The following is an 18,058-nucleotide window of genomic DNA, read 5'->3' on the forward strand; positions in this document are numbered from 1 at the left end:
GCTTGAACTGCCCAACCTCCTAACCTACAATCAGCTCTGCCTCTGTCATTCTATCTATTACTTCCCCAATAAGTGTCCTGCCCTCAAAAACCTAGTACAACATCACTCAGCCAAAAGGCCTCTTAGATCATCAAGCAAACTACTACTAGAAGTCACCAACAGCTACAATAGCTTTAGAGATGCACTATATAGTAGTTCGGTGGCTAAAAAATGGAACTCTGTCCCTACTAGCATTCAAAACACATCATCCAAAGCCTCCTTTAAAGACCTCATCAGGCAACATCTCAAGCAAAGTTGGCAGTGCCATGATTGCTCCCCAGGCTAGTGAAAGCGGATAACATATGCATACTAAATCTAGAGCAATTGATAATAGTTTTTCAATCTTACTCACAAACACTGGCTAATCTACAATGTATGTACTGTACCTGTGTACTAATTATGTATTCTACCTACATTCCAAAGTTCAGCTGTACACCACAAATCTATTACTTACCTTTATTTTTAAAATTAATATCTTTTTTGATTGTTCTCTCCACTGTAACTGTTTGTGCCGCATACCACTGTAAAAACATGTCTCTTGTAATTTGTGTGTATACTGATTATGTCTAAATAACTAAATGTGTCTGTAATTTTTCTTTGTGGAGCTTTTCTCCCCGGGCCTCTGCTGAAAAAGGGCCTTTTCGGCTCAGTCAGACACCCCCCGGTTAACAAATGTAAAATAAAAAATAAGTAAATAAATAAATTTGATTTGATTAACATTGGTTAATGATTTTTCTGTTGCTGAGTTTTAATAGAGAAGTGCATGGTCTTATATTTCTTGTATTTTTGTTCATTCAGTTTCCTTGGTACCTCTGGTGTTGGTGAATGCTGGTGTGTCACCTTTATCACACATGTCATAGGTTCGCCATCACTGGTTTAGATCATTAATCACTTAGATTATAATGTCTTGCTTTATTGCTTGCTCCATCCATATGTTGTCTTTGTTCAAGTACTTAGGTAATTAAGCACTTTATTGAAGTTGGTGCCTTGCTGTCTGACACGAGGGTAGGGTTTTGTTTTCTTCTGCAGGCTATACGGATGAAATTTTACAGCTGAGAGCAGAGGTTACAGTCTGTCTAGCATTTATGCCTTCCCTTTTCAGTGTATTTAACAAGTGTAAAAGCATGCACAGTCACAGTACTAATAAACATTAGGTTGTGAACACCAAACAAAGACAGAGTTCAAGGATAAATATTTAGCAGGAGTGGACCACTTGTTTAATCACCAAAGTATTGAGTATACAAATAGGTAGCTAGGTACCTTTCAAGTTATAGATACAAGTGGGGAAAATTCCCTTACCCTGTCTTTTGATTCATCCCTGTATTCTGAATTACTTTGTGTTCCATTTTAATGGATTTTGTACTGATTTATTTCTCTTTTCTGTAGGTTACGTAGGAGCAGCAACAGTTGGTGCTGCCGCTTGGTGGTTCATGGCTTCTGAAGATGGACCAAAAATTAATTTCTACCAGCTGGTAAGACCATGTTCATAATTATGTGGTTTGTGATGTGGTTAGCTAACTGGTCTCTAACAATTTACAAGTTTGTCTGCCCACACTGTGACTGTAACATATGCAGTTTTGTCAGAGCAATTTGTATGGGTCAGCTCTTACAGTTAAGTAAAGTTGTTACAGAAATCAAAGCAAAACTGAAAAAAAGTAGTAGTTAACTTATGATACAAATTGCTCCATAGATCTCTGCACCTGCAGGGCACTTCTTGCAGCTCCACAGCTATGAATCTTGTAAGAGCAGCACTAATGGAGTATATAGATATTTGAGGAAGAATGAGTAGGGAGACAGATTTGAGCTGACGTGCATCAGGAAGCCTCAGAGTCATGTCAAACTGAAGGAGTGCAACAGAGAGCCATTTCAGATCAGCAAATCATTGTGTCTTCACTGTAGCTTGGCCATTAAGTGGTGTCTATATGCCTTTGAATGCAGCACTTAGACTCTACATAGGTGACTACCATCGAAGAAATTAGTAAAAGAGGATTTTTATCTGAAGGGAAGTGAGCTTCTTATGAATTACTTTGAGTCAAACTGTGCAGAATTAAAATACTATTGTCCTTGACATGTATGCATATTGCTTTTATGAAGCTGTACTTTGCTGGTGCCATTAAGGCACAGGCAGCACAAAACTCCTGATAATGCTGAAGCCGATACTGAAGTATGTAGGTCAGCTGTCTGGTTCTTTATCTCAAGAAGGTGGTCAGTTTGTGGAAGCATCAGTCCCCTTCCTTTGTAGCCTGTTAAGTTTCTGGCATCTATCCTTGGGCAGCCAGTGGTCTCAGATTGAACCTGTAACTTTTTCTACATCGCTTCTAAATGTCAGGAATGAAATTTATCCAAATGCTTACTTTTACCCCACATTTGTTCTGTTGATCTCATCTTTTGCTCAAGTTCTTTAATATGGCATTTTGCTTTTTTCATCTAGTTTAGTAGGTTATAACGGGACACCTCTTAAATCTGCATTTTTCCTTATGTCTGCATTAGAAAATATATGAAGATATGGGTTCATCGGCATCTTACAATTAAAGAACTTCAAACCAGTTGAAATCTTCAAAGAGAGGTTGTAGCTTGAGTTAGTTTAGCTTTGTGGTATCATGCCTTAATTCCTTTACCATTGATGGGCAAGAATTACATGTGTGTGTCACATGTTCATGAATACAGCCTTTAATATTTTACGGTCATCTATGGAAGCTAACACTCTAACAGCAGAAAGCTTGCATCAAAAAAAGTGGTCTCCCTTGCCGTGAGACTGCCTGTGAATGCCTTTCAACTAGAATAACCACAACACCTCTTAACTTGTCATTTAATTGTCTCTCCTTGTGGAAGTATTATCCTATTCTTGACGGGCCTCAGATATATCCAACACACCATGTTTATAGAGGGGAACACCAGACTCTGCGACTGCCTTTTTAAGAATTTAGCAAACGTAATACCTTTGTCAAGTTTTACGTTTATTTTGGTTATTTCATGGTCCTACACTGGCATCTGCTTTGCCAAAGCATGTCAAGGTCATTTCACCTGTAACTGTTCATCTTCAGTGACATTACAAAACAAAATTATTCATGTGACTGATGGAGGTGGCAGCCATATGGGGTCTTCTTCCTCTCTAATGAATTAAATGATATTCAGAAAGCTTTTATGTTGCTTGGAGTGATTTAACCATACCTTCTGAAAGAAGAAATTGTACATCATGCCCTAAGTTCCAGTTTTACTTTCTGTTCTGAAGTTTGGAGTTTGGGATGAGAGCATTTTTTATTCAGAAACTGTAAAAACAATTTGCAGCTAACAAGTAATTAATTGTTAATAAAAAAATCAGGTAACATTTGCCATAAGCGTAAGACTTTTTAAAGTTACATTTTTAGAATACAAGCATTACCTTTTATAGAGAGGAATAACCACGCATAGAGTGCTGGATCCTTTGTTTTGGCAAGATGTCCTGAGGCTTAAGACATGCCCTGCTGCCTTGTGAAAATTTTGGGATGATCTTAGGATTATAGAGCAGCCATTAGGCTGTAACACACATCTTCCCACTGTGGTTGTCTAGTATTAATAGTGCACTTACCTGCCTAAATCAAATAGAAGTAAATGGAGCATGCTCAGTGGCACAGAGAGTAGGTTCCTCTATGTTGTGTCAGGAACCTGTGTTCTGTTGTCAGTTCTGGGCAGTGCAAATTTAGTCAAGAAGGCTAAAATGCACTGGAGAGTTTTTAGTAGAATCTAGAACATAAGCTACTGTTAAAAAAGAGTAATTAGTAGACCATATAAAGTATTGCATAACTATAAGCATCAATCAGAGGAGGTTAGAAAGGATTGGAAAGACAGATTGGATAAGCAAGTCACAAAGAAACAATGGGGATATCTGTAAGTCTCCCAAATATACAGCAGAGTGTAGAAGATTTTGAATTTTTACTTGGAAGTGTTTACATGTGTATTCTTATACCCCAAGTAGACTCCACAAATAATTTGTCCTCGGGTAGATAGCCAATATTGGAGATGTGATGTAGAAGAAAGAGGAAATTGGGAAATATTTTCTGGGAATGTAATGAGCTGACAGGCATTAAAGACTCCCTGCAGACTACACTGTCAGATACTGGGTGAGCAAATTGATGGAACTAAGGAAATTATTTTTTGAGCCATGATACAGAATCAGAATTGCCTAGACATATTAATGCCTTGCTGTGTCTAATCATGGTGACTGCCAAAAAAGCAATTACTAGAAAATGAAAATAAAGGTCTAAACCAACCGTACCAGAAGTAGTGAATATAGTAACAGAGATAAAGCAAATCAAATTGGGATCTTTAGAAAGGGATAGGAGCAAATTATATGGAAAAAAAGATGGGAACTGTGGGAACAATATATGCGGTGGAGGAACAAGGTTTAAAAGAAGGCAGGATTTGAATGATCTATGTCATATCTGACTGACAATGACTGGATATATTTTAAGTGATTTATAATGTTTGAAACTAAAATTATGTCAACATGGTTTGTGATGTATAATGTTTGAAACTAAAATTGTCAGTATGGTTTGTTTTCATTTATATAAATGTGTGATTGCCTATGTCATATGTGATAATTTAATAAAGCTGTATATCCTTCTATTCCTATGTTGCACTATTCTTAGTGTGGGATTTCCTGCCTCAGGTGACCCAAAGATTGGCTCCTGTACAAAAGCTTAATCCTGGTTGTTGTAGGTGTGTGGGACTTCACACATAGGGCCATAAACCAGGGACTTTAAATGTGATGTCTGTACGCACAGACCTCAGAACTTTATAGCCGCAGACGTCATCACATCAGTCACTCCTCTACTACACTCGAAGACTTCTAAAAGCTAAGTACCTCGTTTGGGAAAGTTTTCCGATGTTCATTGTGCATACAGCTGCAGTCATAACAGATGGGTTTTCCTGCCGTCAGGCGGGTCCTCGGTCGGCCGAATTCCAAAGTCTAGGTCTGGCGTCGGATGTCGTCGCTTCTTCCCTGACGTCAGTGCGACAGGGGGTATAAAAGAACCAGCCAACGCCATTTTCTTCAGTCTTTCTTGCCGCGCGGTGCCCGAAGCAGAAGCAGTTCGCAAGTGCCGGTCGGCCAGCTCCTGAGATTACGAATATTTTTCAACCGAAGTCTTCTTGAAAGCTAAGTACCCGTTGAAACTTTTCTTGCCTCAGACCGATGTCAGACAAAGTTAATAATTGCATTTCATGTGGGAAGCAAATACCGCATAAGGATTTTCATTCCCTCTGCATTCCTTGCTTAGGCCCAGACCACGACGTCTCGGCCTGTCGTTTTTGTGCTACATTCAACAGACGCACTATTAAGCTTCGGGCGGAGTTCGCCCAACACTATTTTGGCAAAAAGTTTAATTACATTATGTCGTTGGATACCCCGACTCCAGTTTTGAGTAAAAGACGCAAAGATAAGGACCGACATACGAGGTCCGCGACTTCTACCGACACCACATTAAAGCCGACTACAGGTGGTCCAGTTCTCAGCGAGGCGCCTACGCAGCCCCTGACTACCGATGACACTTCATTGGCGGTGTCTTCTTTGCCCGAGGTCGCAGGCTCTTCGGCCCACACCCCGACTACAGATACCGAAGCCACTCTTGGTGGTGAAACTCAGAGTTTAGACAGGCCTGCCACCTCTCAAGGTGTCTTCAGGCCGCCTTCTTCTTTTTCCATCAAGACTTTCACTAAGTCTAAAGCAGCCATGCATACTAAAAGACAAGCTCCACAGGTCCCCTCTCAAGGCCCCATGCCTAAAAAGCAGATGCTCAAAATGGCTGAGGATTTGATTACTGTTATCAGGGGATGTTCATCGTGCATACAGCTGCAGTAATCCAAAGACATGCTCCAAAGACATGCATCTGGAGCATTTCTCCCCGGGCCTCCGCTGAAAACAGGCTCTGTGGAACCTAGTCGGACTTTCCCGGTAAACAAATGATAAATAAAATAAATAAATAAAATAATCACAGATGGGTTCTCTGCCGTCAGGCGGGTCCTCGGTCAGCCGAATTCCAAAGTCTAGGTCCGGCGTCGGCTGCTGTCACTTTCCTTCCTGACGTCAGTGAGGCAGGAGTATATAAGACACAGCCAACGCCATTTTCTTCAGTCTTTTTTGCCGCACGGTGCCCAAAGCAGAAGCAGTTCGCAAGTGCCGGTCGGCCAGCTCCTGAATTTACGAAAAATTGGAAACCGAAGTCTTCATTAAAGCTAAGTACCCCGTTGGGGAAACTTTTCTTGCCTCAGACCGATGTCAGAAAAAGTTAACAATTGTATTTCTTGTGGGAAGCAAATACCGCATAAGGATTTCCATTCCCTCTGCATACCTTGTTTAGGCCCAGACCACGACGTCTCGGGCTGTCGCTTTTGCACTACTTTCAATAAACGCACTATTAAGCGTCAGGCGGAGTTCGCCCAACACTTTTTTGGTAAAGCCTTTGATTATAAAATGTCAGACTCCGACTACCGTTTTAGTACTCAGACTCCAAGAAAAGGCTTAGGGATTTCCTCTTGCTCCCTCAGCACAGGCCTCTGGCTATACCTCCTGTCTTAGACATACTAGATGATGTGTATTCGGAGGCCTGCCTTAACCCAGATTCTTTACCTCCAGCTCCAGTCAAGCCTGACAGGTATTACCGAGTTACTGACTCACACCAATTCCTATACAAAAGCCATGCGGCTGACCCAGAAACTATTTCACAGGGTCCCAAGAGAATTAAGGCCTCCACTGCTAAAAATCCATTACCTTCAGAGAGAGATTCCAGAGCTTTAGAAAGGTGGGGGGAAAAGGTATACACCTCGGCCACCTTAACCATGAGGGCATTAAACTGTCAGTTCCATATGTTAAAGTACCAACAGTTTCTGTTATCACAGTTGAAAAGCAAAATGTCACTACCTGAACAGCCAGACTTGAAGGAGTTGCAGGATTTGTTACATAGTGCAGAGCAAGTGGGTAAACGTACCTTGCAATGTGGTTTTGATGCTTTAGAGGCCTCATGTAGAGCTGCTGTTACAGAATCAGTCATACGTAGACATGCTTGGCTCAAAGAGCAAACCTTACCAGATCATGCCAAAGCTAAATTACTAGATGCACCTCTTCAAAAAGATGTATTGTTTGGTGTTAAAGCTGAGGAGGTATTAAAGAAAATGGAGGAAAAGGCAAAATCAATGCAAACAGTGAAAGATTTCCTACAGGTACAACCTCCACGTTTCAGTAGAAATTGGCCTTCAAAAAATTGGTCCTTTCCAGCCACGGACAGACCCCAGAGGGGTAGAGGGCAATCTCAAGGATCGTTTAGAGGCAGACAATGGCAAGCACCTACACAAAGAGGTGGTGAGGATAGTTCACAGCCATTCAGAAAGCAGAACCAATGACTTTCCCCTTTGCATGCCAAGCAAGGCTCAAATGGCAGCACCTTTAGGTGGAAAACTGGCATTATTTTCGAAAAATTGGCATATTGTCACAAAAGACAAATGGATCCTGGACATTATAGACAGAGGCTACAGATTCCACTTTCACACCCTTCCAAAAATGAGAGGCATGCCAAACCTGCCACACAATCAAAGGGCAGAGGCACAAAAACAAATTTCAGATCTCATGGACATGAAAGCTATTCAAGAGGTACCTGCACAAGAACAGGGTCAAGGTTTTTATTCCAGACTATTCCTGGTACCAAGGAAGGGCAAAGACTGGAGACCTATTTTGGACCTATCCATCCTAAACACATTTTTACTCGTGCCAAAATTCAAGATGCTCACATTACAGCAGCTTCTTCCCGTGCTGGGCAAGGAGTCTTGGCTGGTAACATTGGACGTCAAGGAGGCATACCAGCATGTCCCAATCAGACAAGATTGCAGAAGATACCTCAGATTTCTTGCAGGTTCAACCCATTATCAATTCTCTGTATTCCCCTTTGGCTTGTCTACTGCGCCCAGAGTGTTCACGAAATGCCTGGCATCAGTAATTGCCTACTGCAGACTTCAAGGGATACAAATATACCCATATTTGGACGACTGCCTGATCCAAGTGGACAGCAAGCACATACTTCTGAAACATCTTGCGTTTGTAATAATGTTGTTGAATTCTGTGGGATACACAGTCAACAAAAAGAAATCAAGGCTAATACCCTCTCAAACAATAATTTTCCTGGGTGCCAGCTTGAAAACAAATACCCAGATGGCCTACCTCACGCCAGAGAAACAAGGGCAACTAACTCAATACTTCAGAAAACTGGCAACTTTCACCAGGCTGACTGCAAGGAAAATCCTGCAGGCTCTGGGATTCATGGTATCTTACATCCTGCTAATCCCATGTGCAAAGCTGCATATGAGGAAACTTCAATGGTACCTAAAAAACCTATGGTCTCAACACAGCCACAGTTTGGAAACAATAATACCACTGATTCCATGTCTTCAAAAGGAATTTCTGTGGTGGGCTCAAGCATGCCAAAGAAACACAGTTCTCCCAATCTGCAAGCCTCAAGCAAATCAAGTCATCACAACAGACGCCTCGGACTATGCCTGGGGGGCGCACATGACAGATCGGTGCATTCAGGGCAAATGGTCCCAAAAAGAAAAGCACCTACACATCAATCAAAAGGAAATGCTAGCAGTAATAAATGCTATTATAGCTTTCAAAGACCTACTGCATCCAGGCCAGCTATTGATAAGGACAGACAACACCAAAGTAATGTGGTACATAAACAAACAGGGAGGAACCCATTCATACCCCCTATGCAGGCTAGCCATGTCTCTTTGGAACATGGCTCTGGAATTACAAATCGAACTTCAAGCACAGTACCTGCCAGGCAAGGAAAACACACTGGCAGACAACCTAAGCAGAAATATGACAGATCCACACGAATGGAAGTTGCATCCTCAAGTTGTTACAAAGATAATTCAAGTATGGGGAAGGCCAGACATAGATCTCTTTGCCTCCCACAGAAATCACCAATTGGCAAAATTCTGCTCAAGGACCTTTCATCCACAGGCCTGGAAAGTGGACGCACTCTCTTTCAGTTGGATTTATGCCTTTCCACCTCTTCCTCTGCTGCCCAAAGTTCTATTAAAAACCAGAGCAGACAGACCAAAGATGATTCTCATTGCTCCAGACTGGCCAAGACAACACTGGTACCCACTCCTGAGGAGCCTGACACATTCCCCACCATGGATCCTGCCTCTAATGCCTCTTCTACTGACTCAGCACAACTTCAAAACTCTTCACAGTCAGCTGAAAACACTCAATCTAGCCGCATGGAAGATTCCTTAAATTCACAACAGACCCTACTCTCCAAGGAGGTGCAGGATGTCATTTTGGAGGCCAGAAGGCCTTCTACTAGAAAAGCCTACTCCGCAAAATGGAAACGGTTTTGTGCCTGGAATGAGAAAAAGGGTCAGAATCCTGGAATACTGAATTTACCTCAAATATTACAGTACCTAGCTGAGATGCTAAGCAGTGGACTTTCATTCTCCTCCATCAAAATCCATGCCTCAGCCATTTCTGCAAAATACAACACTGATCCTCCTTTATTCTCTCACCCCCTCTTAAGACAGTTCCTCAGAGGGGCTAAGAATATAAAACCCCCAAGGAAACAACCAGTACCTGCTTGGGACCACAATTTCATTCTAGAAAAACTGACCTTGCCTCCTTTTGAGCCAGCTGCTTCAACAGAACTGCAATATTTGTCCTGGAAAACAGCCTTCCTTCTGGCTATCACCTCAGCTCGCAGGGTTTCGGAACTACAAGCCCTCATGGCTGCGCAGCCCTTCATCATTTTCCATCAGGACAGAGTTTCCTTACGAACCAATCCTTCCTTTATGCCAAAGGTAGTATCCAGGGTAGCCTTGAATCAGGCTATCCACTTACCTACCTTTTACACTAATCCTCAAAACAAAGGGGAGAGACTACTACATTCCTTGGACATTCACAGACAGCTACGTTATTATTTGGACAGAACAAAGCCTTTCAGAAAATCAGAGCAACTCTTTGTGTCTTATGCTACAGGAGCTCAAGGGAGGCCTATTTCCAAACAGACAATCTCAAAATGGATAGCCCACTGCATACGCTTTTGTTACTCTCTTCATGGTAAAACTGTACCTGCAGGCATCAGATCTCACTCCACAAGGGCCACAGCTACCTCTGCAGCTTTCCTCAGGGGGGTTCCTACCAAAGATATTTTGGAAGCAGCCACTTGGAGTTCTGTACATACTTTCTCCAAGCACTATCACCTACCATTATACTCCATATCTAGAGCAGGCTTTGCCACTGCAGTCCTGCAGGGCATCCTGGCTCCTCCTAGTTCCACCTAGTGCCTACCACCCCTTTTTTAGCTTTGGGATTCTACCCATCTGTTATGACTGCAGCTGTATGCACGATGAACATAGTACAGTTTTGTACCTACCATAAATGTAGATGTTCGAGTGCTAATACAGCTGCAGTCCAGGTTTCCCTCCCTCCTTCCCCTCTTGGGACAGGCCTAATGGCTAACACCTTCTCATACAACCTGATTGGAGTATTCTTTTATGGTGTATTTGCTTGCAACTACTGTTTTTTGATTATATTGCATTGCATTATTACATAAATTTATGTATTGCCTTCCTTCTGGGGGCACCTGACATCTGGGGCAAGAAAACCTGAAGAAAATGGCGTCGGCTGGTTCTTTTATACCCCTGTCACACTGACATCAGGGAAGAAGCAACGACATCTGACGCTGGACTTAGACTTTGGAATTCGGCCGACCGAGGACCCGCCTGACGGCAGGAAAACCCATCTGTTATGACTGCAGCTGTATTAGCACTCGAACATCTACATTTATGGTAGGTACAAAACTGTACTTTCCTTTTGCTTGAGCTTGATTAGCTGTAAATGAGTATTAGCTAATGTCAGCTAAGGAGGGCAAATGCTGTTGCGGGCATCAGATACTGCATAAAGATTTGCATGACCGTTGCATCTTTTGTCTAGGAAAGGAGCACAGTCATACTGCTTGTTCCATTTGCCAGTCTTTTGTACTGAAGACCCTTTGCAGGTGTCTGGCTGCACTAACTAAATTTATATTTAGAGAACCAACGTCTCAAAAAACTTGCACTTAGGGTGGATCCCGAACTGGCCGTTTTGACTGAACCACCATGGAAAAAAAGCCAAGTTTCCATCACTGTTGCTCCGTCATCGGATGTCTTGCCAGCTTCTGATCTACGTGTTGAGGGACGTCCGACAGAACCAACTACTTCGACAGCCCCCACCGAGGAAGCAGCTTCAGAAGTAATGGCCAGAACGTCCATGGAGATAGCCCAGATATCGATCCCTACCGAGGTCGAGGAAGAACCAGAATCAGTCGGACGACCTTCGGAGTTGCCAATTCCTGAGACTCAGGCCTCTGAGCATAGGCTTTCTTCCAGGCCTACACCTACTAAGGGGAAAAAAAAAAAACTAAACATTTGACTCTTACCAGGTGGCCATGGTGGTGCAGTGGTTAGCGTTGCCGCCTCACAGCACAGCAAAAGGTTCTCCGGTTCGATCCTCAGCTGGGGTGCCTTCTGTGCGGAGTTTGCATGTCCTCCCTGTGGTTGCGTGGGTTCCTCCTGGTGCTCCGCTTTCCTCCTACATCTCAAAGACATGCTGTAAGTGGATTAGACACCCGACATTGGCCCTAGGTGTGAGTGCATGCGTGTGCCTTCTGTGGAAGGTTGGGTGTCGGGCTGGCAACTCGACACAGTAAAACTCCACTGCCAATCATGAGCAGACGTTTGATCCGCTGTGGCGACCCCTAACCGGGAAAAAGCCCAAAGAAGAAGAAGAAGAAACATTTGACTCCTACCCCTTAAGGAGTTCCAGATTGGCAATCATTCACTGACTCTTTGATGCAGGCCTTTATGGCTCTCAGGCCCACAGCCTATTTACCCTCCAGTAACCCTGTGCTCGGCCCTAGGCCTGCCTCTGCCATTTCTGTCCCCTTGCAGACTACCCATGAAGGAGAGGAGGGACTAGAACCTTACTACTCTTCTTCTGAAGAGTCCATCTTTTATGCATCCCAGATAGCCTCTCCTTTGGAATACTATTCCCCAGATGAGGAATCCATTGATGGGGACTCCCCACCAGAGGACATTACCTTTGGGTGAAGCTATAACAAAGATGAAAGAGTACTTCAAATGGGACACTACCCAGATGACTGACACCCAGAGGAAGTATTTTGAACTCCTTCAAGTAGAGTCTCCCTCCCCATCAGCCATCCCACCTGTCTTACCTGCCTGTCTGGATGCTTTTACCTCTGCATCCAAAAATCCCGACTCTCAACCACCTGCACCTAAAAGACCAGACAGGTTTTATAAGGTACCTGATGAGCAGAAATTCTTAGTTAGATCCCCCTGACAGACCCTTTAATTATTGCTGTCTCTCTGGACAAGCAATCTAGACTTATTCCCTCTGTATCTCTTCTGCCTACTGATAGACAGCAGAAGCATGGACAGGATTGGGAAAAAAGTGTACATCTCCTCCACCTTGGCTTTCCATGTTATCAATTACCAGACACGCATGGTAAAATATACCCTGGACTTTGTTTCACAAGCCTTCAATCTCCTGGCTGCCACACCTGACTGCCCTACTAAATCTGACGTAGCATGTAAACTGTCTCTGGCTTCACAGGTAGCCAGACATTCCATTTGGTGCAGTTATGATGCAGCATAGGCCTTTGCTAGGTCAGCAGCTTCTGCTTCTGTCCTCCTCAGATATTCTTGGCATTGCCTACAACCTCTTCCTGAAGACTTCAAAACTAAAATTATGAACACCCCATTAGACCATAGCCTTTTGTTTGGTAAACAATCTGCAGAACTTTTTGAAAACCTGCAGGAGAAAAGCAAGGAGCTACAGGACATCAAGCATTTGCTTGTGTCCCCTTTTCCTAAGTATTACAGGAACTACCCTAAGACTTCATTTGTCAGGAGAACCCCTTCCTCTGGCACCCCCTCCTCCACCAGGCACAGGAGAGGAACCAGAAGGCAAACCTACTCCAGGCCGGTTACCTCTCAACCAAGTCCTAGACAGCCATTTCAGGATAGAAATGCACCCAGCAATGCATGACTGCCTTGCCCATCTGCCTTTGTCAGCCCACCTAACCCATTGTTTACCATTTTGGAAAACCATCACTTCAGATCAGTGGGTACTGACTATCATTCAAAACGGGTACTTCCTTTCTTGGAGGGAAAAGCCCATCCCAAGGCCCATTCCCTTTCCACCCAAAAATCAAATCCACCTCCTGCCACAAATTCTTCTAGAACTCCAAAAACTAGGAACAATAGAACCTGTTCTTTCAGGACAAGAAGGAAAAGGATTTTACTCTAGATTCTTTCTGGTCCCCAAAAAGGATGGCCCTTGGTGACCTATACTGGATCTAGTCTTCCTAAACCAGTTCCTAAAAGTTCCATCGTTCAAAATGCTTTCCCTTCCAACCCTTCTCCCTCTTATTCCAGCCCAGGCCTTCATGGTCACACTAGATCTAAAGGATGCTTACTACCATATCCCCATAAAACCCTCCAACAGAAAGTTCTTATGTTTTTCTGGACCCTGCTCTCATTTTCAGTTTACAGCCTTGCTCTTTGGTTTGTCTGCTGCACCCAGGGTATTCACAAAATGCCTAACCCCAGCCATTGCTTACTGTAGGATCCAAGGTATCCAATTCTATCCCTACCTAGACAACATTCTCCTTTTAGCAGAGACAGAAGTCCAACTCCAAGACCACCTCAGGTTCACCACCACCCTCCTTCAAAACCTGGGCTTTAACCCTCAGCATAAACAAATCTTCCTTGCTCCCACATCAAGACAAAATCTTACTGGGCTGCAGAATCAGGACAGATATGATGTGGGACTTTCTTCCCCAGGAAAAGGTCCACTCACTCACACTTTTACAGGAACCCGAGATTTCTCCAAGACAATTCCTGCAACTCCTGGGGCTTATGGCAGCCACCATTCCTATGCTTCCCTTAGCAAGAATGCACATGCGGAAGTTTCCAGTGGTACCTCAAAAATGTGTGGTCACAACACCAACATTCCCTGGAGAAGCAAATTCCTTTTCTGCCCTGCATCAAATCAGAACTAAGGTGGTGGATTCTACAACTCCTTCACAACCCAGGATTACCACTCCAAATCCCCTCCCCAACCCAATTCATGCACACAGATGCACCAGACCTAGGGTGGGGAGCCACCTGCAAAGGTTTCGGAATACAGGAGGCATGGAATCCTACCCTCCAAAAGAAGCATATCAATGTAAGGGAAATGACTGTAGTTCTCCTGGCCCCGGAGGTTTTTTTCCTGCCCTCCACTCAGGCCCCCTTCTAATATTCACAGATAACACCACAGTTATGTGGTACCTCAACAAACAAGGAGGGACCAAAGCCTACCTCCTTTGCAGAACAACTCTACAAATTTGGGACCTCGCCTCCAGGCACAGCTTGTCCCTGCAGGCCTCATGCATCCCCTCTCAGGACAACAAACAAGCAGATGCATCTTCTCTACAACAGAGAGACCTTTCTAGGCATTTTCTACCGGTGGGACACTCCTCAAGTGGATGTGTTTGCCTCCCCCCAGAACAGACAGTTGCACAATTTCTGCACCAAGGATCACTCCCCACTTGCCTGCAGAGTAGATGGCTTCTGCATTCCATTGAAGGAACTCTTTGTATATGCACCACCCCCCCCCGCTAATCCAAAAGGTCCTACTGAAAATCAGGAAGGACGAACCAAAAAATCTTGCTGGTGACCCCCTACTGGCCAAGGCAACACTGGTTTCCCCTACTTCACTCACTAATCAAGGGCATTCACCACAAGTTACCCCACAAGGTGGACCTTCTCTCACAATAAAAGGGAACACTAATCCATCCTCACCTACAGATGTTAGCACTAACACTCTGGGTGATTAACTTCTAATCCCTTTTAGACACCACTACTAGGAGGACATGCTTACAGTCCTGAGGGAGGCCAGAAAACCTGTTACTAGAAAATCATACTTATAAAAAATGGGAGAGATTCTCCAAATGGTGTCTACATAAGGACAGGAACCCCATCCAAACAGATCCTTCCCTATTCCTTGCTTATGTGTGTGAACCCATTAAGGGTGGCCTTTCTTATTCCTCAGTGAAAGTGCACCTTTCAGCCATTTCTGCCTGTCTGCTTCTAGATGCCCCTTTGCTATCCAAGCTAGATGTTAAACTTTTCCTGAGAGGGGTCTTACACATCAGACCACCTAGGAAAACCCATCCCACCACCGTGGGACTGTAAACTTTGCCCTTGAAAAACTAACACTGGCCCCCTTTGAACTGGCTAGCAATGCTACTTTACAATTGTGTACATGGAAGACTGTACTGTTGGTGGCATCACTTCTGCTAGGATAGTGTCAGAGTTACAGGCTCACATGCCCTGCCCTCCCTACACAACCTTCCATAAGGACAGGGTGACCTTATGCATTAACCCTTCCTTCATGCCCAAAGTGGTAAACAAGGACAGGGTGACCTTATGCACTAACCCTTCCTTCATGCCCAAAGTGGTAAACAAACTGTCCTTAAATCAATCTATTCACTTGCCTAACTTCTTCCCCTCTCCAACTAAGATTAGTGAGAGGATACTCCATTCCCTGGATGTACACAGACAACTGAGATACTACCTAGACAAAACTAAGTCCTTCAGAAAGTCTAATTATTTGTCTCCTTCCACCCCAGCGCTATGGGCAATGCAGTTTCCAAGCAAGCTGTTTCTTGTTGGATCAGAAAGTCCATTTCCTTCTGCTACTCACACCATGGCAAGCACTTACCCCATGGGGTGAGAGCTCACTCCACCAGAGGCATGGCTACTTCCAAAGCCTTCCTCAAAGGGCTGGACACAGATTCCATTATGGAAGCTGCCACCTGGTCCACTATTCACACCTTCACCAAACACTACAAGCTGGATCAACTCTCCAGAGCCAGGGCAGGTGTTTCTAGAGCAATCCTGCAGGGGTTTCTGGAATCTTCCACTTCTAGCTCCACCTTTCCCTCTAATTAAGCTTTGGTAGTCTCCCACGCTAAGAATACTGCAACATAGGAATAGAAGGACATAGAATAGTTGTATAAAATCTTACCATAACCATAGATGTCCTTATCTTCCATGTTGCAGTATTCCTTCCCTCCCCCCACCCCCCTGGATTAAGTTTGGACTATGGACATAGCTCTTAGGTACTAAGAAGCTCTACCCTTAACCAATAGCAACTAGCCAGCCTATGACACTTGACACTTCTGGCTGGCAATCACTTATTACTTTCTTTGAGACAGTCTGTCTGGCCTTCAAGTTCTGAGGTCTGTGCTTGCAGGCGTCACATTTAGGTCCCTGGTTTATAACCCTGCTTGTGATGTCCCACGCACCTATAGGAACCAGGCTTAAGCTTTTTTGTAGGAGCTGACGTTCGGGTTGCCTGAGGCGGGAAATCCCACACTAAGAATACTGCAACATGGAAGAGAAGGTGGAAAAGAAGGACATCTATGGTTATGGTAAGATTTTACACAACTATTATTTCTTGTTTTTAAAAAAGAAGGCTAAAATGAGCATTTGTTTTACAGTGTATTTCTAGAGAGAAAGCTAGGGGTTTACTTGGCCATTTCTGCTGTGTCAATCTGCCTTCAAGCAGGTGGTGTTTAGTGAAAGTGGATGGGGGTGCTAGCATAGGGGTACAGGTACTCTAGCTGTACTGCTGTAGAGGGCATTACCCTCCCCCCCAGCTTAGTGTGTTACCAAATGAGGTTTGTCACCCAGGTCTTCCCATTAGTGAAGATGAATGAGTATTCTTTAGGGATAATTGGTGGGCATTCTCTTCCAGATGTCATTGAAAAGAAGAAAAATAATAAAAAATGAGTAGTTGTGCCTCGTGGCATCAGTCAAGTATATGTGTTATTTTTGTATATAGAGGTAAAGGTTGATGCATCAAGTCTAAAAGAAATGGTGATCAGGGGGCAAAGTAACCAGGCAACCTGAAGCATAGACAAAATCATTTAAAAGCCAGTCAAAACCAAGCTGCACGGTGTCACTGAATGAATTAGACAACCTGTACCTTGACTTAGATAAAGATTCCTGCCACATTCAGTAATCAGTCAGTAATGAAAATGTGCCTTATTCAGTGAAATGTAGTCTTTGTTTGTGGTGAGGATTAGCAGTGAGAAGCCACCAGCAAGTAAGAAAGATGTGCTAGGAATTTGAGGATTCTGTTTTTTGTCTAGATTACTACCATTAAGAGCCTACATGTTGGTCAATAAGTATCTCATGGACTTTTTACTTTTTAGCAAAAAGGCATACTAAACATTTACATTACCCTTTTCAATAAAATTAAGGAGGACATATGAATATTCAGGCAGTTTTGTTTGTTTTAATGCAGCTTTACTAATAAATATTTACTTTACACATCCAGTTTCCAGAGCAGCGTAATACACAACTGCACATTCCTTTCTTTATTCATTTTCCTAGTCCTCCATCAGCCTTGTCTGTCCAGTCCTATGCAGCCCACCAGGGACTTTTTTGATTCCCAATCCCATCTACCATAGTGGGGGTGAGAGGTGGGAGCATTGATAGCCTTCGTCTACAGTTTAGTTAGGGCATTTTTGTTATGCTGTAATCTTTTTCTACAGTGGATAGAGTCACCAGCTGTAGCTGGTCTTGCAGTGCCAGGACAGTACTGTGCTTGGCAGAACTAGGAAATCACTGATTGACATTTCTAGTGCAGAAACCACCTGGCCTCCACTAATTGGTACCAATACAAGAGGCCTAGCTACATCACCTTCCCTGTGATGTCTGAGCCAGCATCTGCAATTCACTCATTTAACTCTGGCTAGTTACTCTGCCATTCAGGCTTACTAGCCAAACCCAAAACACCAGCATTACATTTGTATTTTCACCCCACAGAGTCTGTTAATGAACATGCAGTCTGTCTGACTAGGACAACATGAAGAGACACTGTCTCTCAAATGGACTTTGATTACTTGCCCATTGTACACATATACAGTAATCTTTG

General features: G+C 43.6%; 1 protein-coding gene across 2 annotated transcripts in view; it reads left to right on the forward strand.

The window, feature by feature from the left end:
- LOC122811983 (sarcoplasmic/endoplasmic reticulum calcium ATPase 2-like) overlaps positions 1 to 18,058 on the forward strand; it is a 1,984,788-nt gene that overhangs the window by 1,746,351 nt on the left and 220,379 nt on the right. For both annotated transcript variants that reach the window (XM_044084186.1, XM_044084187.1), the window contains exon 18: positions 1,426 to 1,511. In XM_044084186.1, the coding sequence (XP_043940121.1) occupies positions 1,426 to 1,511 (86 nt within the window). The remainder of the gene's footprint in view (positions 1 to 1,425; positions 1,512 to 18,058) is intronic.

Source organism: Protopterus annectens, chromosome 9.part0, assembly GCF_019279795.1.
Source record: "Protopterus annectens isolate FY-2018-M chromosome 9.part0, PAN1.0, whole genome shotgun sequence".
Taxonomy (NCBI): domain Eukaryota; kingdom Metazoa; phylum Chordata; order Ceratodontiformes; family Protopteridae; genus Protopterus; species Protopterus annectens.